The sequence below is a fragment of the Psittacula echo genome, assembly GCF_963264785.1.
Source record: "Psittacula echo genome assembly, chromosome: 12".
In the NCBI taxonomy this organism is placed as follows: Eukaryota; Metazoa; Chordata; class Aves; order Psittaciformes; family Psittacidae; genus Psittacula; species Psittacula echo.
This window is the reverse complement of record NC_137747.1, coordinates 5951559-5973277: the sequence shown is the minus strand read 5'-3', so window position 1 is coordinate 5973277 and position 21719 is coordinate 5951559. Positions and strand designations below refer to the sequence as shown.

Below are 21719 nucleotides of genomic sequence, written 5' to 3'. Positions count from 1 at the left end.
TTCATTCATGTGCAATTCATTGAGGACAGAAATGGCCATGGCTGAGGTCCTCTGATGCGGCCTCATCTCCTTCCTTTCCTACCATACTCCCCCTTGCCTGAACCACTTCAGCTCTAATAAACCCAATACACCCCACACTAACACAGCTCCCATAGCTGACACAAGGTGAGATACTCCAGCACTGGTGCTGTGGGTTTCTTGGGCCAGGTGTCCTGGGGTCTGGCTCTAGGCGCATCTGGAAACATCCACCCCAGTTGCCCAGGCAGGGATCTGCACGCATGCTGCTGGCAACCAGCTCAGAGTCCCTTCCACTCCCTGCCCTCCCAACCCACCAGCAGGTAGAGGCGGGCACAGCCTGTGTTCACAGGCTGGTACACAGGTGATGAACACCCAATACTCGGCTGCCCTTGCCTGCAGTCCCGCATGCTCATGCCTGGCTGGGGTACGGGGCACTCGGAGCAGGTATTGGGGTGCTGTGCTGGCTCGCCATCCCCCATGGGACAGCATATCCTTTTTCAGCTTGTAAGGAGAGGGGTGTTTTCTGCTGTACCAACCACAATATAAATCCCCCCACCCTCAAATCCCAGCGACTTGCATCAGCCCTTTGGAGCTGCTCTTACCTTGGTAACATGGGTAGTGGTGGAAGTCGAGAGGGTTTCCGCAGTGGCACTGAATATGCTGGTGAGCACGTCCTTCCCAGCAGAGCCGCTGGTGATCTGCAGGACAGAGAGCAGCAGCATCAGTGGGGCTGCCATGGGGGAGGCCCCAGTGCTTGCTCCCAGAGAGCTGCGACCTTCCTAAAGGGATGCAACTACTGAGCCGAGCACAGGAGGGGAGAAGAGTGGTAAAGGGAAAAACCACTGCACCCTGCTTCCAACCGGACCTGGGTTTTGGGGGGACGAGGGAGAGGTTCCTGCAGCTACCCCAAGCCCAGAGCTGCAGGAAAGGGCTTCTGCAGTAGGGAGATGATTTCATGGCTAAGTTTTGCTCTTCCCCATCCATCCTCAGGGCCACCTTAACTACAGAGCTCTAAGGCTACCTTTAGCTTTGTCCTCTCGGTATGTTCTCCCTGCACAGGCCTGGGGCGTTTGGCAGGGCTTGATGCCATCAAAATGAGGCAATAAAGTAGGAAAACTCAGCCACTGTAGACTTCTCCAGGGACTGGGCTATTTGTTAGAAATTATCCTCCTCCTGCAGATGCTCAAGGTGTGTATCTAGCACAGGAGAATGGCCACGGGCAGCAAGTCCCCTCCATCTTGCACCCCAACCTTCTGAGCATCATTTTGCTCTTCCCAGGAACAACAGAGGGTGCCAGTGCCAGCAACAGAGGGGGCCCTGTGGGACCAACCCCAGCCCCGCAGGGCTGCTTCCCTCCCTCCCCACCACTTGGCCTGGCTGGCCATGTCCCCCCCTCACCGGTGAGAGGGAGCGAAGGTCTGTCATGGGAACAGCCCCTTTCCCAGCCTTGGTGCTGTGATCCTGAAAGAAGAGCAGATGGGCACATTGGCTGAGATGCAACATGGGGCAAACACAGCAGATCACATCCCCAGTGGGGCAGGGTCCCTCCCAGCACAACTGGTCCCAGTTGCCCTCACTGGAGCAGAGGGACTGCAGGGTCTCCCCATGTATCAAGGGGCCAGCCCCACTTACTGCCTCTGCGGTGCCAGCGTGAGCAGTGGCTGTGGCGTCCCTGCTGCCTGCGGTGCCTCCTTCCACCTGCAGAGGAAACCTGGTGAGCCTGAAGGTGCCAGGGACAAGGTGACACAGGGACACCGTGGCTGTCCTTGCTGTCAGAGGGATGTGAGGCCACGGACATGTGTGGTGGCTGTCACCCTCTGGAGATGTCCCCATGTGCCAGCGCTGCCTGGCAGCAAGGCAGATGGGACCAGGGATACACACAGAATCTCCCTGGGTGGACTTTGATTTGATGTTGTGAGGAACTAGATGATCTTAATGTCCTTTCCAACCCTCACCATTCTATGATTCTATGACTCCAGCAAGACAAGGGTGAACGGAGGCCCCTGACTGCCCCATTCAGCCCCTGCCCTCCCAGTGCTGCTGCCTGAGGACAGGTTTTGCTGGACTGAGGCTTGGCAGAGCCTTTGAGAGCAGGGCTACAGGAGAACACAGCCACATCACCTGGGCTGCCTCTGTGGTGCCAACCTGGTGGGGAGCAGAGCCGTCTGCTTCAGGCTTCTTCACGCCCAGCCCCTGGCCGATGGTCACAGCATCAGTTTTCGGGGCTGATGACTGCAGAAGAAACAAAACAAGTCAGACACTGGGGCATGATGCCAACAGCCCTGAGCACTCCTTGTGCCCCCATGAGCAGAGCATCCCTGCTCCACTCCGCTAAGTGCCACACATGTATGATGTCCTGCAAGCACCACACCGAGCCCTACCTGGGCAAAGAGCAGACAGCCCTGGGCAAACACCAAACAGTGCCCAGCATGACTGATGTAGCCCAAATCAGACCTGATGCTCTGTCTCTGGGGTTTTCAGGGAGTTTTTGGATAGACACCATGGGTTAGGTCAAACTGGTCTTCAAAAGGTGGGGGAGACCCACCAAATCCATTTCACTCATGCCCTGTAGCAGGTTATGTTCTGGATCAGGTCCTAGCAGCTCCTGGGGTGTCAGAACTCTAGGGGAATGCAGACAGGTTTCCAGCACTCCCCTGCTACAGGAAGCTGGACCTGCCAAGGGCTCCTGTGCAGGGAATGCTCAGCATTCCCGAACCAGCAGCTTTCCCTGCCTGGTGCATGGTCCAGCACCATGGAGCTGATCACCCATACCCATGCACCCACTGTGACCCTGGAGCCCACGGTGTCAGATGCTCCGCATAAGAGTTTCCAGGCTGGGTCTAATTCAAACTCCCTCTAATTCTGCAGCTTCTTCCTGGCTCCAGGTCTGGACTCACCCTGGCAGCTCCAGGCAGCTTTCGGGACTTACCTGCCAGGACTGGAGCACTGCCCAGGCGCTGTCCTGACAAGGACAGGTTTTCAGTGTGATACTGTCCTCTCCCTGTGGCACACACTCAAGTTCCATATGCACACTGCATGCATCTGAGCCCTCTCATAATCACTCCTGGCATTGGAGCGACCCTCCAGGAGCTATGGAGCAGCTCCTACAAGCTACTCCATAAATCCCTCCCAGCCCCGGCACGACCAGAGGGGTTAGTTGGCAGCACAGTGCTCTTCACTACACAGACTGGTCACTAACTTCATGCAAAACACAAGGACAGAGCCGTTGGTTAGTGACACGTGCCCATCGCAGCTGCTGACATGCTGTAGTGGTGTGAGGGTCAGGGTAGGCAGCCAAACACAGGGGATTAGGAGACGATGATGACTTCTCTTGCTTAGCAGATGCACAAAACACAACGACAGAGCCATGCAACACAGATGAAGGCGTGCACCAGTGGAAAACAGGAACCTGAGGATGTCTGAAAGCTAGCATGCTCTTCCAAACCAGCATGGAGTGCATGCCAGCAAGGCAATACCAGGCACGAGGACAAGGAACATGGAGGCACGATGGCACTGAGACAGTCTTGGTTCAACGGCATCCCTGTGTACCTCTAGCTGCGAGGCATCTGGCCTGGGCTGGGAGACCTTCTCCCCGCCTTTGACATCCTCTTCTAGTCCTGGAACTACTTTGTCAATGTCCCGGAAGGAAGCCAGGCCTTCATCTTCCGTTTCACTCTTGTCTTTGTCCAGCTCGGGCAGGCTCCGGGAGATGTCCTCAAAGGCTGTGCCGTGGAAGTCACCGATCACTGTGAAGTCCACCTCTGCTTCCAGGCTGGAGGTTGAACTGACCGTGATGCTGGAGCACTTGCGCTCGATGGCCAAGTGGTTGTCCTTCAGAAAGACCGAGTCCTTCTCCTGGTCCTGCTCCTCATCGCCGGTGTCGCTCTCGGGAGCCCTGTGCCGCGGTGGCTTAGCTCTCTCCTCTGTGCCCTCCCTCAAGCCCGCTCTCTGAATGAGACACAATGGTGGAGACAGACGGAGACAGTGAGCACCGCGCGGCGTGGCAGCGCTGGCAGTGCCGACAGCGAAGAGGGGAGGAGGAGGAGGAGAAAGAAGGCTGCAGCAAACATCACAGAGTAGAGTCAAACACAACTCAAGCATGGAGACTGAAACCTTTCTGACAGCAGCGACTTGGCAGGGGCGGGGTGGGGACAGAAGGGTTATTCAATCTGACTTTGCCAATAGTCATTGGTAATTAATCATCTCAAGAAAGGGTCAGTCACACAGAAAAGCTTGGCCAGCTCGGAGGCATGTCAGTGCACCCGGTGGAAGCAGATGTATGCAAAACAACAGGTCTGCTTAAGAGACATTCAGAAACAGCTCAGACGCCAGTGCTATTGTACATCAGTCAGGTTGGGCACTCAGAAACAAACAAAGGGAAAGAAAGAGAGAAGAGTTTGGAAGGAAAGGGCCCCGTCAGCCACGCACGGTGGAGGAGAAGCAAAGGAGTGTGCCAATTCCACTGAGCAGGTGCGTGGACCCATGGAGCATCACCCCAAGGAGAAGGACCAACCCCACCAACACAACGGCTCCAGAGGCATCACACAGCTGGGGTGAGCCTTAGGGATGACCTGGGTGAGGGTTTGGTCAGTGTAATTGACAGCACGCTCAGAGCCAAGGGATGACCTCCCTCCATCAGCTCTTCTCCAGACATGGACATACCTCTCAACTCCGCCATCAGAGGGTCCATCTGCCCTCGCCACACTTTGCCATGAGAAATCCATTGCTGGACTTTGCATCTTGTTCTAGGCAGTTCTCCCTTAGGAACAGCTCTGAGGACACTGATGCCACAGGAAACCCATGGCCTGGACTCTGGGCCAAGTGTTTGCAACCAGAGCCGCCCCCCAATGAGCCAGGCTGTGCTGGCACAACCTTTCCTTGGTACTGCTGGAGGTTGAGAGGTATGAGAAACAGGGTGTCAAACAAACTCAAGAGGAACACACCTGCATACATGTGTGTGTGTGTGTGTGTGTGTATGTATAAATATATACATAACAGCTCTGCAAAGGGGAGAGGAGCTGGAAGCACACAGCCCTCAGCTGGTTAAGGTGAGCTTTCATACTACAGTAAGAAGCAGTTAGTAAAACAGCACTGAGACCTGGAAGACCACTGGAACAGCAGTCTTTAAATTGTCTTCTTTCAGGCTGGATTTTATTGACGGGTCAGATAAATCCTTTTCTTCCCCACTTGGTTCCTGAGATTTGCTCTGGATTAGAGAAAAGGGTTAGTGGTAAGGAAACGAACTCTACAGGAGCTGATCTAGCGCTTACAAGGACGAAGAAAGCTACTTCATCATCCAGCCACCAGCTTGCCCAAGACAGGGGAGGGTGGGTGAGGCCGGCGAGCTAAGCAAGAAGGGATATCAACGTAAGAAATGCGAGGGTGAAGCTGGAAGCATGGGCACGCTGCTGCTCTGTGTGTGTGTGCGCATGTCTGGGGCAGTCACAGCTCCTCCAGCCACCCCCCGTCTCCCTTTCTTGCTCCTGGACATGAAGCTCAGGTGCCCGCTCTTGGGTTTAGCGAGGGGCATTCTCCAGGGAGCCAAGATGTTGGGAGGGGGGTGTCACAAAACAAAAGCTGATGAGCCAGCTGGCCAGCGGGTCTGCGTTCAGCAAAGAAGCCTGACCACACACACATACATAGGACAGGGGATGCAAAGCAACTGCTGTCAGTCAATGGATGTGTGGGGAGGCACTGGACATGATCATAAAGAGCCACACAACATGCGCATGAACTTTCCGTCCGGACAGTTCATTGGAAGAGTTACCACGGCTTCCGCCAGTGTGAGTTCACAGCCAGAGTCGGGGGAGGCCAGGTCAGCACTGTCTTCTCCCTCATGCTCCACGCCAACAGAAACATCTTCCTTCAGAGACAGAGCCTGGGAGGTGTCTCCTGAACCAGCGCCTTGCCCGAGGGCCGAGGAGCCCACACTGGATGCAGGTCCCACCGGAGCCACAGGCATCGCCAGACCCATCTTCCCCAGTGCTTCTGCTGCTCTCTCAGCTTCAGGCATAGACCCTTGGTCCTCCTGGGCTGCCCTTCGCTCCTCTTCGCTTTGCTCAAACATCTTAATCCTAGAGGCCACGGAGGTTTTCCTGTAGCTCTCGCTGTCCTGGCAGCTACCTGAGGCCACATCTCCATGCTCCTGGGACACAGCTCCTGTCCTGCCAGCCACGCACATCAGCGACCCAGACTCTATGGGATGTGTCCCAGTGCTCACTTGCAGCTCTTCCCCGCCTTCAAAGGTCAAGGTAGAGAGCCGGTACGTCTTGCTTCCTTGACACAATCCTGCTACAGGGGCGTTGGAGTGCAGGACATCAGCATCTTCTTTGGGAGAGGACTTATCCTGTGTTGGCTGCCCCAAGGTAAGGTCACTGTCCCTGGCAGTTTCTCCTCCTGTAGGGCTCTTGCACTGCAGATCTTGTCCTACATTAAACTCCAAGTCCCAGGGTGGCTCCTGCACTTTGGGATCTGCAGTGTAGAGCAGCCCTTCAGCCATGGGACCCTCTTGAGGCAGGTCTCTTATTATGGTCTGTTGTTCTGGTTTTTCTGCCTTGGGAGGCAGCTCTTCTATGCAAGGGCTTTTGTCATGGGACAATTCTTCCATCCCACAGCCTTCATCTCTGGTCAACTTCCCTGATGAGAGCTCTTTTATCATGGGCTTCTCCTCCTGGAGAGGCTCTTCTGTGGCAGGGACTTTGCTCTGGGTTGCCCTTGCTGTGACAGGATCAATGTCCTGGGCCACTTCCCCTGTGGCTGGGTCTCTGACCTGGATGGGCTCTGCTGCAGCATCTGTGCTTTGGGGTAGTCCTCTTGCTACAGGACTTGCATCTTGGCATGGTTTCCATGCAACGTCTTGGGGTTGTTCTTCAGATTCAGGATTGGTGCCCCAGGGTATTGCCACCTCTGATACAGGGCTCACATCCTTGGGTGCTCCTCTGCCTACCACAGGGCTTGCTTCTTTGCATGCCACCTCTGCCACGGGGTTCACATCCTTGGCTATGCCCACACCTCTCACAGGGCTGGTGCCCTGGGACACAGCTCTGGCCTCAGTCTCAGTGCCTGGGGCTGGCTCTGCAGGGACAGGGGTGGACTGATGAGGACAGGACATAGGGGCAGGAGAGCTGGGTTTATCCCCCTCTGACCCTGCAGTGGTGTGAGGGTGGTCCTGCTCAGGCACAGCTGACGGAGGTGACTGGGTCTCTATCTCTTCCATCTGAAGAATCACCCTGGCACTTTCTTCCTTGTCAACAATTGTTCCTGAGAGCCCCTCCACTGCCATGCAGATATCCGGGCTCTGTACTGGGCTCCCTTTGTGCTCCTCAACCCCATGGCCATCCCCTGCCAGGGCACACGGCTTCGAGCCTCCCACCGGACTTTGATCCTTATCCTCTGGTCCCACCTGTTGGGAACTCAGTAGGGCTTCCCCTCTCTCGGGTGCTCTGCAGCCTGTCAGCACAGCAGACGCTTTCCCTTGCTGTAAGGGCAGCCCTTCCTCCTGCCCAGTCCCATCCCAGCCTGCCCAGGGCTGCTCCAGTGCTTCAGCAGGTTTTCCAGACACTGCCCTGTGTTGCTGACTTGCTGAGGACAGGGGTAGGAACCCATCTTCTGCAGATACCATGTGCCCAGATCCCTCCCTGGGTGCATTCGCAGCAGCTTCTGCTCTTTCCTCCAAGCCAAGCCATGCTCCAGTCTCCGAGAACAGGTTTTTACTGTCCTTCTCCTCTTCCTCTGGATCTCCCAAGTAGATGATCCTCTGGGTTGCGGAGCTCTCCGAGCTCTCGTCATTAGCCTTCACTTTGATTTTAATGAGCTCTGTGGCCGGCACTCTGGCCTCCTGCTTCCTGCAGGCTGCAGAGGCACGTTCCTTGGAGAACAGCTCGCTTTCCCCCTGGGGAAGCTCTGGCCCCCCAGTCTTGGCTCTTTGCTTCTCTTCAGGCTGCTGATGTGGCTTGGGCAGACCTGGCTCACCGGTGGTTACTTCCTTGCCCTGCTCTCGGGGCTCCTCTTTGCTCTCAGCTGGCAGGCTCTCTGCCTTCAGGCTGGGCTCCTCCCTGGTTTCCTTCCCATAGACCTCATCCTCCCAGACAGACTCAAAATCCTCAGGACTAGCGATCATCTTTGCTCTCGTCCGGGTATCCAGGGCTGCATCTGCTGGCTCTTCCTGGCCTGCCACTTCCTTGGCTTTCCCTACTGCCATCTCCACCTTGGATACGCTTGTGCTCATTTTCACCTCTGAGGTACCTGCACGTGCTTCTTTCTTGACTCCCAGAGCTTTCCTTAGAGCTACTGCTTCCACTCTAGGAGTTTCTCTCTCTATAAATACCCAATGCTCCGAGCCCTGCATTGCAATTGGAGCAAGAAGAGTTAGCATCAAACATACTTTACCTAACTGCTGGTGACTGCTGTCATGAGTAACAGGAAGCTGATCTGCCTCAGACAGGGATGACTAAAGTATTACTGTTCATGCAAGAGTTGAGGCAGGGTCTATACAAAGAGCTTGGCAACTTGTTGATGGAGAGAAGGGACTGAAAATAAAGGGGCTGATGCTGTGACAGGGACTGAGCCCCTCTATTCTCTCCAGGGACCATGTTTTGCTCTGGGGGGTGGCTCACTGACATATCTGCAGCTTTGCTGGAAACACAGGAGTGGGAGCAATGCTCCTGCAGGCACATTAACAGCCACCAGGGCATCTCCCAACTGGGACTCCCCATCTGACTCCTGTTTTCAGCTGGCTCTGGCAATCTCCATGAGCAAAGGGTGAGATTTCACTGTAAGCAAAGGTCTGTGTTTCGAGTAGCTTCACTCTCAGCTTCACCCACGTGCCCTAAAACTATTCCAGCTGCCAAAAGCATCAGCAAGAGAAAACACCACTTTTAAGCATCAGAAAGGCCCTTTCCCTTTCCTACCAGATGCTGCAGCTCAGATTGACTCCAAAGTCCATCCTTCCTTTCCAGCTCTCCAGGGAAATCTCATCAAAGGCAACTATTTAGCTGAGGTTTCAGGCAATGCTGAAACCAAATGGTTCAGAAAATGTAACCTGTAAAAGGTTACTTGTGAAATGTAAAAGACGACCACAAGCTTGGCAGCTGAGACAGCCATGGACCAGGCAAGGACCAAGCAAAGGTTGTGGAGCATCCTGCAGCAAGGACACAGTGGGTATGTGCTATACCACACAGTGCATGTGTGCTGCTTCGCAGGGGAGGAAACCAGAGTACTGTACACTTTGTACGTTTGCATTTGTCCCGAAGGACAGCTAAAGACTTCACAAGAGCAAGAACAAAGCACTGCTAAAATTCAACCCCTTCTGGGGCAGAAGACAGAAAACAATCCATGAGAAGGCAGATTCGCATCCATGCAGAAGCCCAGCGCCTCCCCAGCCACCCTACCCTGGGCAGCACACCCACAAAGGGCAATGCTGGGACATGGTTCTGCAGCGTTCACCGTGGGGCTGGCTCTGCCCATGATGGAATCATCACTTCTGCAGGCTGTGGCACCAGGATGCTCTCCAGCCCCAGCGAGGGGGGGCTGGCTGCCTGCTCTAACTGGGATAAGGAATCCATTAAAAAGGGAGTGATGGCCCACACAGGGGTGCAGGGTGAGTGTTTGGAGCAGTCACACCCAAACTGGAAACCTAATAACTGATATTGAATAAGGGGAAAGAGGGGGGGCAGAGGGAAGCAGAACAAGAGGGAAGGGAAAGGAAGATGAGATTAGAGGAGAGTGAGAAAGGAGGAAAACCAATTACTAGTGGAAGGGCTTCCACAAGGAAAGGAATCGGAAATAGTCAAAGAATCACAGAATCACAGGCTGGTTTGGACCTTGCTCTCTGCAGCATCGCTTGCACATGGCTCTTTGATACAAATCACTGCCTGCTTTCTAGGTCCCTTCCTCCACACCTGCCTCCAATGCAGGTTTTCGTGCTTCCTAATCCCTGGAAATCACGACAGGGGCAGCCAAGTGACTGCCAGGAGCACTGGGTGCACCGAGGTCTTTCACAGATGGGTTTTACCCATGAGAGCAACGTTATCACTAACTTGGCTGCTGTGTTGGGCCTGCTGGGAAGCCCAGGCTGGTCTAGAACCAAGTCTCAAAGACCAGTTTTCTTCTTCTCTTGTCTATCCTGGGAAGCAACCACCGTTGCATGAGATAAACCTTGCCTGCAAGCAGGGCTGAGAGCCCACATTCCTCACCCCTGGGCTCCCGGGTGACACTGAAGGCAGCGAAGGCAGCATGACTTAAGTCCAACAGTTTTGGTGCCTTCAGACATACGCTACTTCAGGGGGCCTGGGGAAGTGTAACTGAAGCCAAAGTGAGAGGAAAGCACAAGGGGCTGCTAAAGGTGGCTTGTAGCTGCCTGCTTACACATGGAGCAAACACCTGCCTGTGCCATTGGGTCAGCACTGCCTCGGGAATCCCAGGTCTCCACCATGGCCCCTGCACCCAGAGCACAGCCAGCCTGGGGGTGACACCAGGGATCCCCTGAAAGGTCTCTCCTCAGGACCCTGTCTCACAGCCCAGAATAAAGAGTCAGGGGAAGAGATTTCACCTGGTGAGGGCTCCTGCCCACTGCTGGAGGGGACCCACCCAGGGAGGGCAGCAAATGGCTCGAGTCCTGCTTAGAGGGCAAGGAGCCACCTAGGCAGGCTGGAGGGCCCCATGGAGGGGTAAAACTGTGAGGGCAGGGCAGGGGGAGAGTGAAAGGATGGTGACAACCTCAGGAGAAGAGACAAGGCTTTTCTGCGTGAAAGACTCCATGCTTAGGGAAGCTCCGTGGTCAGATGCAAAATCGTCTAGGGTGTCCTCTTCTATCGTCTGTGCCAGCATGGAAACCCCAGCACCCACAGAGAAAAAGAGAGAGAAAGAGAGAGACAGAGAGAGACAGAGAGAGAGTATGAGAAGGAATGAAGGAATAAATGGGGGGATGGATGCATGGATGGATAGATAGATGGATGAACAGAGGTCAGAGCTATACCAGCTCGAGATGCTCCATTTACATCCCTGCGCTTTATATATTTGCTTGTAAAAGAGATGTGGGGCGAAGTCCTTCTTCCCAGCTCAGTGCTTTGATGAAGGGCCACGAGCTCACCTCTGCCTGGGTCCCCGGTCAGTGCTGGGGACCAGCAGGTACACGCGCACACCACGAATCCCCTGCAGACAGCCCCTACCCAGCCACCCCACACCCTCCTTGCAGCCCAGCCCCACGCCCTCAAGAGGGGTTCCTGTGTGTGGATCCCCCCTGCCTGGAGCCATCCCCAGTGGAGCGGGAACAGGACTGGCTCCAGAGCCACCCTGGGGGAGAGAACACCACAGAGTGGAGAGCAAGCAGGGAGAGGGCACCCAGGCTGCCAGGGGGGATGGCCTTGCCACACAATGCCTGTCCCAAGGCAACCAGGAACCCAGCACCACAGAGCATCCATCTGTGCCCCATCCACACGCCTCACACAGAACTGGGGGCGCTGTGTGTCCCAGCACCCCCAATTCCAGCTCTCTTCCTTTCACACTCGTGGTCCCACCACAAAGCCAGCAGGGAGGATGTGTGTGCAGGATGTTGGTGTGACACCACCCACCCCTCCACCAGGTCCCAGCTGGTGGGAGCACCATGGGCACCTCTGTGCAGCGCCGGGTCCTGCTCTGCTGAGAACAGCCCCGAGGTAGCCCTGCTGGTAGGAGGGGTGAGGAAAGCCCCGTCTCATGGGGTAACAAAGCCACAGCCCAACTCTCAGGCACCCCAAAACAGGGGAAGGATGAGAAGCTCAACACCCTGAAGTGCCTGGGCACAGGGGGAGATCGCTACCAGCAGTGTGAAAATGATTAAATCCTTACAAAACCTGGAGACAACAGCCTGGACAGAGACCCCCTCCCTCCACCCCGTGTCCCCGTCATATAATCTCCACCACCAGCATAGCACAGGAGGCCAACAGCTAAGGAACACCTCCCTGCAGACAGCCTCATCCCCTCCATGAGAGAAGCAGTGGAACAAACCTCGCTGGCCTTTTCTGGGGTTCCCTTTGGTGTTTCATCCTCGTGCTTGGGTGAGGAAGAGGCTGGGGAGGAAGGCAGCCTCCTGTCCCGGTCCCTGTGAACCAGCTTGCTGTTGGGCTCCTTCAGGGTCCGTTTCAGCTCATTGATGCTGGCCTGATGCTTCAGCAAAACATCTTCTGGCTTGTCTAAAAACTTGGGGGAGCAGAGAGGAAGATAAACGATGATTAAAGCACCAGCCAAGGCAAAAGAGATAAACAAGGGCACTGGGAGGGTTTGCTTCACGTTCGGCTTGAATTTAGGGTCTCGAGAGCCAAATGAACAGCGCGTCAGAGCACCCTGGTCTGCAGCTCTCACTAAGACCATTGCAGGGAGCAGCAAAGGCAGCACGTGGCCGAATGTGCATGGCAGGCTCCCCTCCGTGACAGCCACAGCATGCCCCTGTGGCATCTCCAGCACGGCCTGCTGAGAGCAAGCTAAGCCACTTGGAGGAAGAGCTGGCTCTCCCTTGGGATCAGCAAGGGATCGGGCCCTATTGGCAATACCAGCAGCCTCCTCTGCTGCTCTGTTGTGCCAGGCACAAAGGAAGCCCGAGCCTTTGTCCCGGCAGGGCAGGAAATCAGCATTTCCAATGGAGCTCATTTGAATTGGGCTTCTCCTGAAGGGCAGGAGGTCAGAGATGTCCAGCATGGATCCAAGCCTGGATCACCATGGATCAGCCTGGGCCCAACAGCAGCCTGAGGCGGGGTTAAGGCTGCTGTGGAGAGAGGACAGCTCAGAGCGCTCGAGTGCGAGGTGGGGTTTAGGCATCAGAGCATCGTTTGGTGACGGCACAGGCACCAGGGTGGCTCCCTTGGTCCTGCCGCAGAGGTGGGCAAACCGGCTCAGAGCAAGAACCAGCAAGAGCAAGGACCCTGGCTTCTGCTTCAAACTCAAACCTCTTCTGAGGTTCGAATGGAGTCACCTGAAATACTTCCCCAGTATTTCTCCTCGGCAACAGGCCGGAGACCCAAGAGAGCCCATGAAAAGCCCTACCAAATTTCACAGACCCTGAAGGCTCAGCACAACTCATGGAAAAGACTTGCCCATGGAGCCGCAGAGAAGCACTTCATGGTTTGCCCACCTCTGGGCTCGGGGCGCGCTGGGGGAGCAGCACATGCACATGCAGCGGGGGAAGCAATGAGGTGGCCAGGGGAGGGACTGGGACCGGTGCCCACTACCCCGGCAGGGTCTGCCTGCGGTGCCGAGCGGGATGCTGAGGGCTGTGTGGCGCAAACCCCATCACCCGGCTGTGTTTGCCCCTATGGATATGCCCAGTGAAAATCCATGTTCCACTGTGAGTGGAGAGGGAACCCCCCGGGAGCAGCTGTGGATCCTAGGCTGGGATGAATCATTCCTGACGGGGGCCCATCACGGACATAGGACTTTGTGCAGGGGAGGGCACAGCATCCTTCTTCCCTGCGACAGCCGGCACTCCGGCCAGGCAGAGCCAGGCAGCTGCCCTCTCGCATGGGGATGGGCGCTGCTGCTGGTGCTGAAGGCAGCTCAGAGGCTCACAGAATCAATCAGGTTGGAAAGACCTTTAAGTCCAACCATCCCCAGCACTGCCAAGACCAGCCCTAACCCATGGCACTGAGGGCCTCACCTACACAGTGTGTGAACACTTGCAGGGACGGTGACTCCAGCCCTGCCCTGGGCAGCCTGTTCCAATGCCTGAGCACCCTTTGAGGAAGGAATTGCTCCTCAGCTCCATCTAAACCTCCCCTGGTGCAGCTTGAGGCCGTTCGCTTGCCCCCGGAGGGGTGGGCTGGCAGCCGCAGTGCCCTGAGGAGCTCCAGCTGGCTCCCTGCAGAGCAGAGCCAGGCTGCAGGAGTGCAGGGTGGGTGACGGTGGTGGTTTGGGTCAGGCAAAAGCAGAGCACGGGTCAGGGTGTCAGTGGGAGCGATGGGACCAGCCTGCACGAGGAGCTATGGCTGTAGGGCTGGGCGGAGAGGAGACACGAGGCGAGGACATGGCGCAGTCAGGAACAGGAGCAGAAGCCAGGTCTTCCCAACAGGCCAAGGACTCGGCGCCGTTGCACCTTGGGAGGGCTCTTGCTCACACGTACGATTAGGACTACCTTACTTAGTGGGATAGAAGATGCCGTGTGTGCGCTGGGGCAGACCCCCAGCTGCCTGCTCATCGGGCTCCTCTGGCATCCAACCCCCTGCCCCAGTGCATCTTGTATTCCAGTAAATAGGGTGACACACAGTGTTGCTTTGGAAGGATGGACAATACGATGCACCAATGAGGACTAAGATACTCCAGAGAGAGAATACCTCCTGCTTGTGCCTGGGGGTTGTTTCGTGCTCCGGCTGGCAGCAAAGAGAGGGTTAAAAGTAACCAGCAGGGTCAGTCGAGGGAACTTGTCACAAACATCACAGTTAAGTCGATGGGCTGGTGGGGTGCAGAAGGACCAGATCCCCCCTCCCATTGCAGCATGGAGCTAAAACAGGCTGGGGTGTCCCTGGGCCAGCCTGGGGGACGGGGCGGGGAGTGGGTGCCTGGTGTGCTTGGCCTGTCCCCATCCCTACCCCTGTCCCAGAGTGGGGCTGCTCCCAGATCCAGCCCTGCCTCGGGATGAACCTTGAGACTTCCTGGACACGTGGGGAATCAGAGTTGAGCCGAGCACGTGTGACAGCCCCATTTCCACTGCTGAGGCCAAGTGCCATGTCCCAAGAATCCCACCAGCCCTCTCCAGATGTGAGCCAGCCTGCTCCCTCCATCCACCCCCCTCTGCCCGTCCCATCTGTACCTTCAGCTCCTTGATCTTCGTCGGGGTGGTCACCTCCTCGTCCTCTGTCTCGGACCGTCTCCTGCTGCCAAACTCACCGTCCTCGTCCCGCTTCTCGCCCTCCGCCCCGGCATCGTGGTTCTCGCTGACGGAAGCCGGGCGCGAGAACTCTGCCCGTGGAGGAGAGCCCAGCTCACCCCAGCCCTGCCAGCCCCAAACCCTCCCCAGCCCCACAGCCCCTGTCCCCAGCCCTGCCAGCTCACACCTGGAGGCTCAGGAGCCTTCAATGCCCCACAGCAGGGGGTCCCAGGGCACAGGGAGCTTGCGGGGGGCCCATCCCTAAGCTGCCCATCCCCGTCCCCCTGTGAGGGTAACCTAAGCTATCAGTTGGGGTGCCATGGGGATGCGGCTGGGGACAGCCTCCAGAAGGAAGCCCGCTGGATGCTATAACCCTGCCAGATGAAGCGGACAGCATCCCCCTCACTCCCGCTAGCAACCAATCTCCCTCCCCCTCCCCAATTTGGGGCATACCTCCGTCAAGGCTGCGAGACATGGTGTACCGTTTGCTGGAGGAGCGCTCAAAGAAGGGAGCTGGGCGGTCGATGAGGGCGCTGGCCTGCCGGGTCTGCGCCTGCGTGCGCCCGCTGTACCGAAACTTGGAGCCCATCACCAGGAATCCCTTGGGAGGCGGCTCCGGGGACACCAGCCTAAGTGTGACAGAGGGGGAATGGCATCAGCAACCCCAGCCGTGCCCCCCACATGTACCCACTGCGTGTCTGCCTCCAAGAAGGGAGGCCTGGAGAAGGCCTTCCTCACCTGAAGAAGGTGTGATGCTCTATGCAGACCTTCCAGAGACGCTTGGCAGAGCGGTGGTTGGGCAGCTTGAAGCCAATGGTGCTCTCAAACTGTTCGTACTTGGGGGAGACAGAGACATGCTGTTATAGGCAGATCCTGCCCTAAAGCACATGATGGGATGCCAAGGCACTCAGGTTCCCCTGGCAGGAGCCATGACCATGCAAAATTAGTCTTCTTCAAAGCAGTGCTGGGAAGGTCCATGCCCAGCTCCACTCGGTGGTGAGATTACATCCCAACACTTCTGGCCTAAGCACTTCCCTCAACTGTAAATGGCTTCTAGCACAAGACAAATTCCCTCAAGAGACAAAACCTTTTTAACAGCTCAACTTGGTGAGAAGGCATTACTCTCCATTTTAGATGCACTCTCCTTGCCCTCCTGCCTGCTGGAGAAGGTGGGTGGAAATGCACTCTCCCATCAGTGCACATCAAAGGGAAAAGAGTGAAAATAAAGTCAGAAAACAAACTAAAAAGCATGTGAAACGTGGAAGACTCATCAAAAATAGGCCTCAGCCTCCCTTGCTGGGTGACCTCCCTACACCATTGGCCTCACAGCACATGCCTGGTGGGGGGAGGAGCCTGGGGTGCCCTCAGCCTGCTGAAGTCACTTTGCCAGTGAGAAAACAAGAGCACGAATAAGAAAGCGCTCGCTGAAAGCCTCCATCCACCCCAGGAGATGTGCTCTCCTGGCCAGCTGAACATCAGCGTGGGACCCTTGGGGCAGAGGCTGAAGCCAGGCGAGGCGTCCCCACCAGGCAGCCACAGGCCAGCACAGCAGGCACCCTGCCGTGCCCGGGGCTGCACCGGCACATGGCACCCACCTCACCCGGGCGGATCTTGATGTAGAAGTTGCTCCTCTTGTAGGAAATCTTGAGGATCTTGGGCCAGGCGAAGCGGTTGATCCTCAGTCGGTCCCTGTAGATGAGGAGGCCGTTGGCACAGACACCCAGCATGATATCGATGCCTTCGGAGTCCTGCAGGAAGCAAAAGGGACAGGAGGGGACTACTCAGCTGCCCAGTAAGAACCAGTCCAGCCAGCAGTGCCACACTCCCTCCTGCTTGGTGCTCTGCTACGGGGGACCGGCTGACAGAGAGGTCACTGCATCACATAGAATGGTTGAGGTTGGATCTCTGTAGCTCCTCTGCTCCAACACAGAGCCACCCAGAGCCATGTCCTTGTTGAACCTTCATTGTGTGAAGAGAGCTTGGGCAGGGAGGGGTGTGCAAACAGCAGGGCAGGATGGGGTGGCACTGGCCATTGCTCTGGCAGCCCCACAGCCCTGTACCTTGGCGTGGTGTAGATCCACCCCGTACATGGAGAGCTTCTTGGCGTTCTCCAGGAAGTGGATCTCCGCTTCCCCGGGGGTCATTCCCCTGCAGGGAGACAGAGAGGGGGACACGTGTTCGGGTGCCCCACCAGGCATGAGGCCACCAGCCTGTCCTCTGCCGGGGCTCACCGGTAGGTCTTGTGCAGCTCCATGATGCGCTCCTCCAGCTCCCGCGTCTGGTTGGGGGCAAAGCGGAGCTCACTGACATAATTGCCCACGTGCTCCTCAGCATCGTAGTCGCCCAGCTCAGCCTGCACGGCGTAGGAGCCCAGCAGAGCGTGTGTGACAAAGGAGCAGGGCAGGCGCCCCGTGATGATGTCTGCACGGAGCTGCAGGCACAGGTAGTATCTGCAGGAGGGGCAGAGGGTGAGAGCAGGGCAGAGGCACTTGCCCTCCGGAGCAGGCTGGGGTTCCCTAATGCACCCCACTGTGCACTGCTCTGCTCTCCACGGGGACTGCTACCTCCCATGGCCACCTTCCTGGTCCTGTTCTGCCTGATTCAGACATGCTACATGGGCAACAAACCCCCAGACATCCTCTGGTTGTCCACATCCTGCCTAAGCCCTTCCTTTCCATGCACTCCCAGCCGGTCCCAGCCCTGGCAGCTGTGCCCATGGAGGGATGCTCCTCACCTTGTGATGTCCTCTGTGAGCTGGGCAGGGTCTGGAGGGTAAAACTTCACAGTGAAGGCAAAGTTCCAGGGCCCGCCTAGGGGAGAGGAGGGGAGAGAGCAGTAAGGACAGGAGCATCCAAGCATCCACTCTTGGTCCCACTGCTTTCCCCAAGCCTGGCACTGGGCAGGCACAAGGGGGCTCCAGAAGCTGCCAGAACAGCCCTTGGGACACCAGCACGACTTGGTTAATCGTCCCCAAAGGGCTGGGGAGAGAAAGGCATCACAACTTCAGGAGCCATCAGCTGAGCATGACTACCAATGTCACAGCAAAAGCCTCACATGTCCCAGAAGGTGACACCTTGGGCAACAGCCCTTCTGCTGCCCCACCAAGGCAACAACATCATGGGCAAAGGCACCCCATGACCTGTGCCAAACAAGGCCCCCATCCCTGTCCTCACTGCTCAGGGCAGGTGGGAATGGCACCCAGAGAGGGACCAGGTCTCAGCCAGCTCTCCAGTGGCATCGACAGGGTCCTTTGACCCCCATGCCTGTCATGAGTAACAAGAGAGGTAGGTAACAGGCAGCAACAGGATCGCTGTCCCCAGGCCAGCTGCCAAAGGTCCCACCCAGGACAGAGGTGGGAAGGGGACTGGGCAGAGGACATCTGGGACCCCCTCGGGATGCTCCAGGGCTGGGGAGGATGGACACTGAGCACTTACTGCGGATCTGCTTCTTGATCTCCTTGGAAGGGTCCAGCCAGTTCTGCAAGGAGGAGACAGCAGGTCAGGGGTGTCCTCCACCCACAGAGAGGGCAGCCATAGGGGGTTCCCCCATCCTCACCTTCTGGCTGTCCGAGTCGCAGAAGGTGAGGCCAAAGTAGTCCTTCTCCAGGAGGTTGAGGTGCTCACACACCATGTCAAAGAGGATCTGGCCTCGGGCATGCTTCTGTTGGAGACACAGAGAGGCTGATGGTGAACCAGCTCCCTTGTGCTCCTGGAGACTCGGTGTATGCAGGCAGGGAGCACTGGGGAGGGACAGGGCAGCCCCTCCGGGTGACCACCAGAAGGTGCTGGGCTGCCTTTGAGAGCTGCCTCTCACCCAGCAGCACCGCTCCGGGGACACTCAGGTGGTCCCAGGGCATGCTCAAGCCCATGCAGGGTGGTATAGAGGAAGCAGGCCCCACTGGCCAGGAAGACCCAGTGCCTACACAGCTCATCCCCCATCACACCAGGATTCAGTGATGCCAAACTAGAGAGGGTGCCACACTGAAGTTGGACTCCCTTTTTCGACTTTTAACTGAATTAAGCCTCCATTAAGCATGCAGGCAAGGCACAGCTATTCCCATGCGGCCTGCAAGAAAGGAAGAAGAAAAGCAGCACCAGCCTTTCTACACTAAACCCTCTCTCTATACCCCAGGTGGCTTCTTTAGAAAGCAGCAGCTCTCAAAGTTGACCCCATCCTCTGCACTACAGCAGCAGCGAGCTCATCCTTGCCCATGCCTAGTGTGGGGTATTGCTCTGCTCATGAAGCTGCCAGTGAGCCTGGAACCAGGTTTGTGCTTGCATGCCTGTTTGGTTTGGCCAGTGCTACATGAGAGCCAGGGGATGGACGATTCACAGCAGCTGCTCATGTGCCCCATGAGCCTCCTGCAGTCCTTGGGGTGCTCTCCACTCCTTTTCTTCTTCAGGAGGGCTTTCATCTCTGTGACAACCCATCTTTCCACAGCTTTGTGACAAATTTTACTGCTAAAGGACAGTCAGTGCTGCTGAGATCAAAGGCTCTGCTGCCTGTGCCACAGGCAGGGGGCCAGACCCCCCCATCACTGGCTGTCCCAGCAGCCACGCTCCTCGCATTCATCAATCCTGTGCAGCCAAGACCTGGGGGAGGCAGGACCCACATACAGATGCTGGTCCACTCTGTGCAGTCAGCTCCGAGCTGCTGCCAACAAACACCCGTCTGCCCGCTCGCCAGCAGCAAATGCAAAGCTCTTCCTGGCAAAGGCACCAGCAGCTCTGCTCCTCAACAACTCAGTTTTTACATTCTTAAGCAAAGTTACCAGTCCCTAAAGATGCCCGTCCCACCAGGACGATGCCACAAATCAGACCAGCGCCACCTTCCCCAACCCATGGCAGGAGACAGCAGCGAGTGCTGGGGACAGAAAGATGCACTCCTGGTAAGTACTGCTCCTCCCAGCTGCCTTTAGCCCTGCAGGATAGGACCCTTCCACAAAACCCAGCCTCAACTCCTGATTTAACCCTCAGTGTCCTCAGTCTGTCCTGGAAGGGAGAGGTCCCTGTGCTGGCAGCAGGTGAAGCAGCCCTGCAGCATCCTTCAGTGCCAAGGCAGCTCCTCTTCTTCTCCTGTAGTGACAGCCACTACCAGGGAAATGTGCACCCATGTGCACTTGTGCAAGCCCACGCCACACACTTGTGACACTGCACACATAGTGGGTGGCTGGAGCAGGGTGCTGGACCCTGCCTGCACACACAAGGATGCAGCTACAAGGATGTGCACGTCTATCACCCTTACATACATAAACACACACACATAGCACCTCCATACACAACCCCTGTCCTGCTGGCTTTATGTGGAGGGATGAGAAGATGACCACAGAGCACGGACACAAACCCACCTGATGCACACAGCCAGGAGGGCCCATGCCTGTCAGCCTCTTCGCATGAACACGTGCACACACATCCTTTGCCTCAGCTCATGGGACAGCCAACGCGCCGTGCGCTCGGGGTGTCAGCAGACAGGCTGGCACATGGATGTGTCGTGCACATATTGCCAGGCGGAGCTCTATCCCCTATCTATTAAGCTTCTGCTTTTTAGACACTGTTTTCTATTGTGAGTAGCTGCCAAATTCAGATTCACTGGGCTGAAATTCCCTGCTAGGGTCTGCCTTTCCAGATTTTTCACTTATTTCAACATTTCAACTTAAATGGCTATTTCTGTGGATCTTTTTCTCTAGGAGACACGTGCTACAGAGCTGTCCTTGGAAGAGGCCTGACACAGGGGTCTCGCTTGTCTGGGATGAGGTGTGTCCTCCCCTTAGTGCCAGTGCAGCACCTGAAGCTGGGACTCACCTCCACCTCACACTCATACTCGGAGGCATCAAGCAGGGTCACTCTGCAGAGGGCACTCTTCACTTTCTTGCTGGTTTTCTGGGGTGACTTCTGGGTCTTGCTGGGGGTTGTTTTGTCAGAGAGACCATCCGTCTCGCTGTAGTCCTTCTCCTCCATGTCTGTGCCCTGGAGCGGGGAGATACACAGGGTTACTTGGCACCGCGGCCAGGATGGACAGACAGACAGATGGGGAAAGCCCTCTAACAGCAGGCAGCAGAGGAACAGCACAGCTCCCTGGGGGATCCGAGGCTGCCATCAGGGGCAGCTCAGTCCTGGGACAAGGGACACCCACTTTCTCCCTTCCTGCGCTGGCCACTTCCAGCACAGTCAGCACTCTGTGCTGCCGCACTGCTCCTTCTGCCTATTCACGAGGACCTGTGCAGGCAGAGCCCATCCATTGCCCTGAGCCCCTCCAGAATGTCCCCCTGGGACCAGCAGTACAGGGCAGGTGCCCACCTCACTGGGCTCCCCGCAGCCCCTGCACTGCAGCAAGGACACGGTGATGGGTAGCAGAGAGTGGTGGCATAGGCATAGAATGGTCTGGGTTGGAAAGGACCTTAAGATCATCCAGTTCCAACCCCTGCCATGGGCAGGGACACCTCACACTAAACCATGTCACCAGGGCTCTGTCCAACCTGGCCATGAGCACTGCCAGGGATGGAGCACTCACAACTTTTTTGGGTAACCTGTTCCAGCACCTCACCACCCTCACAGTAAAGAACTTCTTCCTTATATCTAACCTGAACTTCCCCTGTGTAAGTTTTAACCCATCACCCCTTGTCCTATCGCTACAGTCCCTGATGAAGAGTCCACTCCTCTGCTGTGCCTTCCTCTCTGCTGCATCCAACAGCACCCATTCATTCACTCACCAGCTCTGTACTTCGGGCATCAGACTGTGCTCCAGGCTTCTCATTGACCTCGCTGTCCCGGCCGGTGGGGTTGGTTGCTGCGGCTGCTTCCAGCTGCTGCTGCGGAGCCTCCTCCTGTGCGTTCCTCACATCCGAACCAGGACCCGTCTCCGTCGTCAT

At 56.7% G+C, this 21719-nt stretch overlaps 1 protein-coding gene across 1 annotated transcript in view; it reads right to left on the bottom strand.

Annotated features, from left to right (window-relative positions):
• EPB41L1 (erythrocyte membrane protein band 4.1 like 1) overlaps nucleotides 1–21719 on the bottom strand; it is a gene marked incomplete at both ends in the record, with an annotated part of 27375 nt that extends 5656 nt beyond the window's left edge. The window contains 19 exons of the mRNA XM_080628133.1: nucleotides 621–716; nucleotides 1417–1479; nucleotides 1651–1716; nucleotides 2140–2250; nucleotides 3568–3966; nucleotides 5117–5224; nucleotides 5786–5854; nucleotides 12004–12195; nucleotides 14795–14943; nucleotides 15305–15480; nucleotides 15590–15687; nucleotides 16447–16599; nucleotides 16912–16999; nucleotides 17083–17301; nucleotides 17586–17661; nucleotides 18286–18328; nucleotides 18407–18511; nucleotides 20653–20817; nucleotides 21561–21719. Of these exons, the coding sequence (XP_080484259.1) occupies nucleotides 621–716; nucleotides 1417–1479; nucleotides 1651–1716; nucleotides 2140–2250; nucleotides 3568–3966; nucleotides 5117–5224; nucleotides 5786–5854; nucleotides 12004–12195; nucleotides 14795–14943; nucleotides 15305–15480; nucleotides 15590–15687; nucleotides 16447–16599; nucleotides 16912–16999; nucleotides 17083–17301; nucleotides 17586–17661; nucleotides 18286–18328; nucleotides 18407–18511; nucleotides 20653–20817; nucleotides 21561–21719 (2535 nt within the window). The remainder of the gene's footprint in view (nucleotides 1–620; nucleotides 717–1416; nucleotides 1480–1650; nucleotides 1717–2139; nucleotides 2251–3567; nucleotides 3967–5116; nucleotides 5225–5785; nucleotides 5855–12003; nucleotides 12196–14794; nucleotides 14944–15304; nucleotides 15481–15589; nucleotides 15688–16446; nucleotides 16600–16911; nucleotides 17000–17082; nucleotides 17302–17585; nucleotides 17662–18285; nucleotides 18329–18406; nucleotides 18512–20652; nucleotides 20818–21560) is intronic.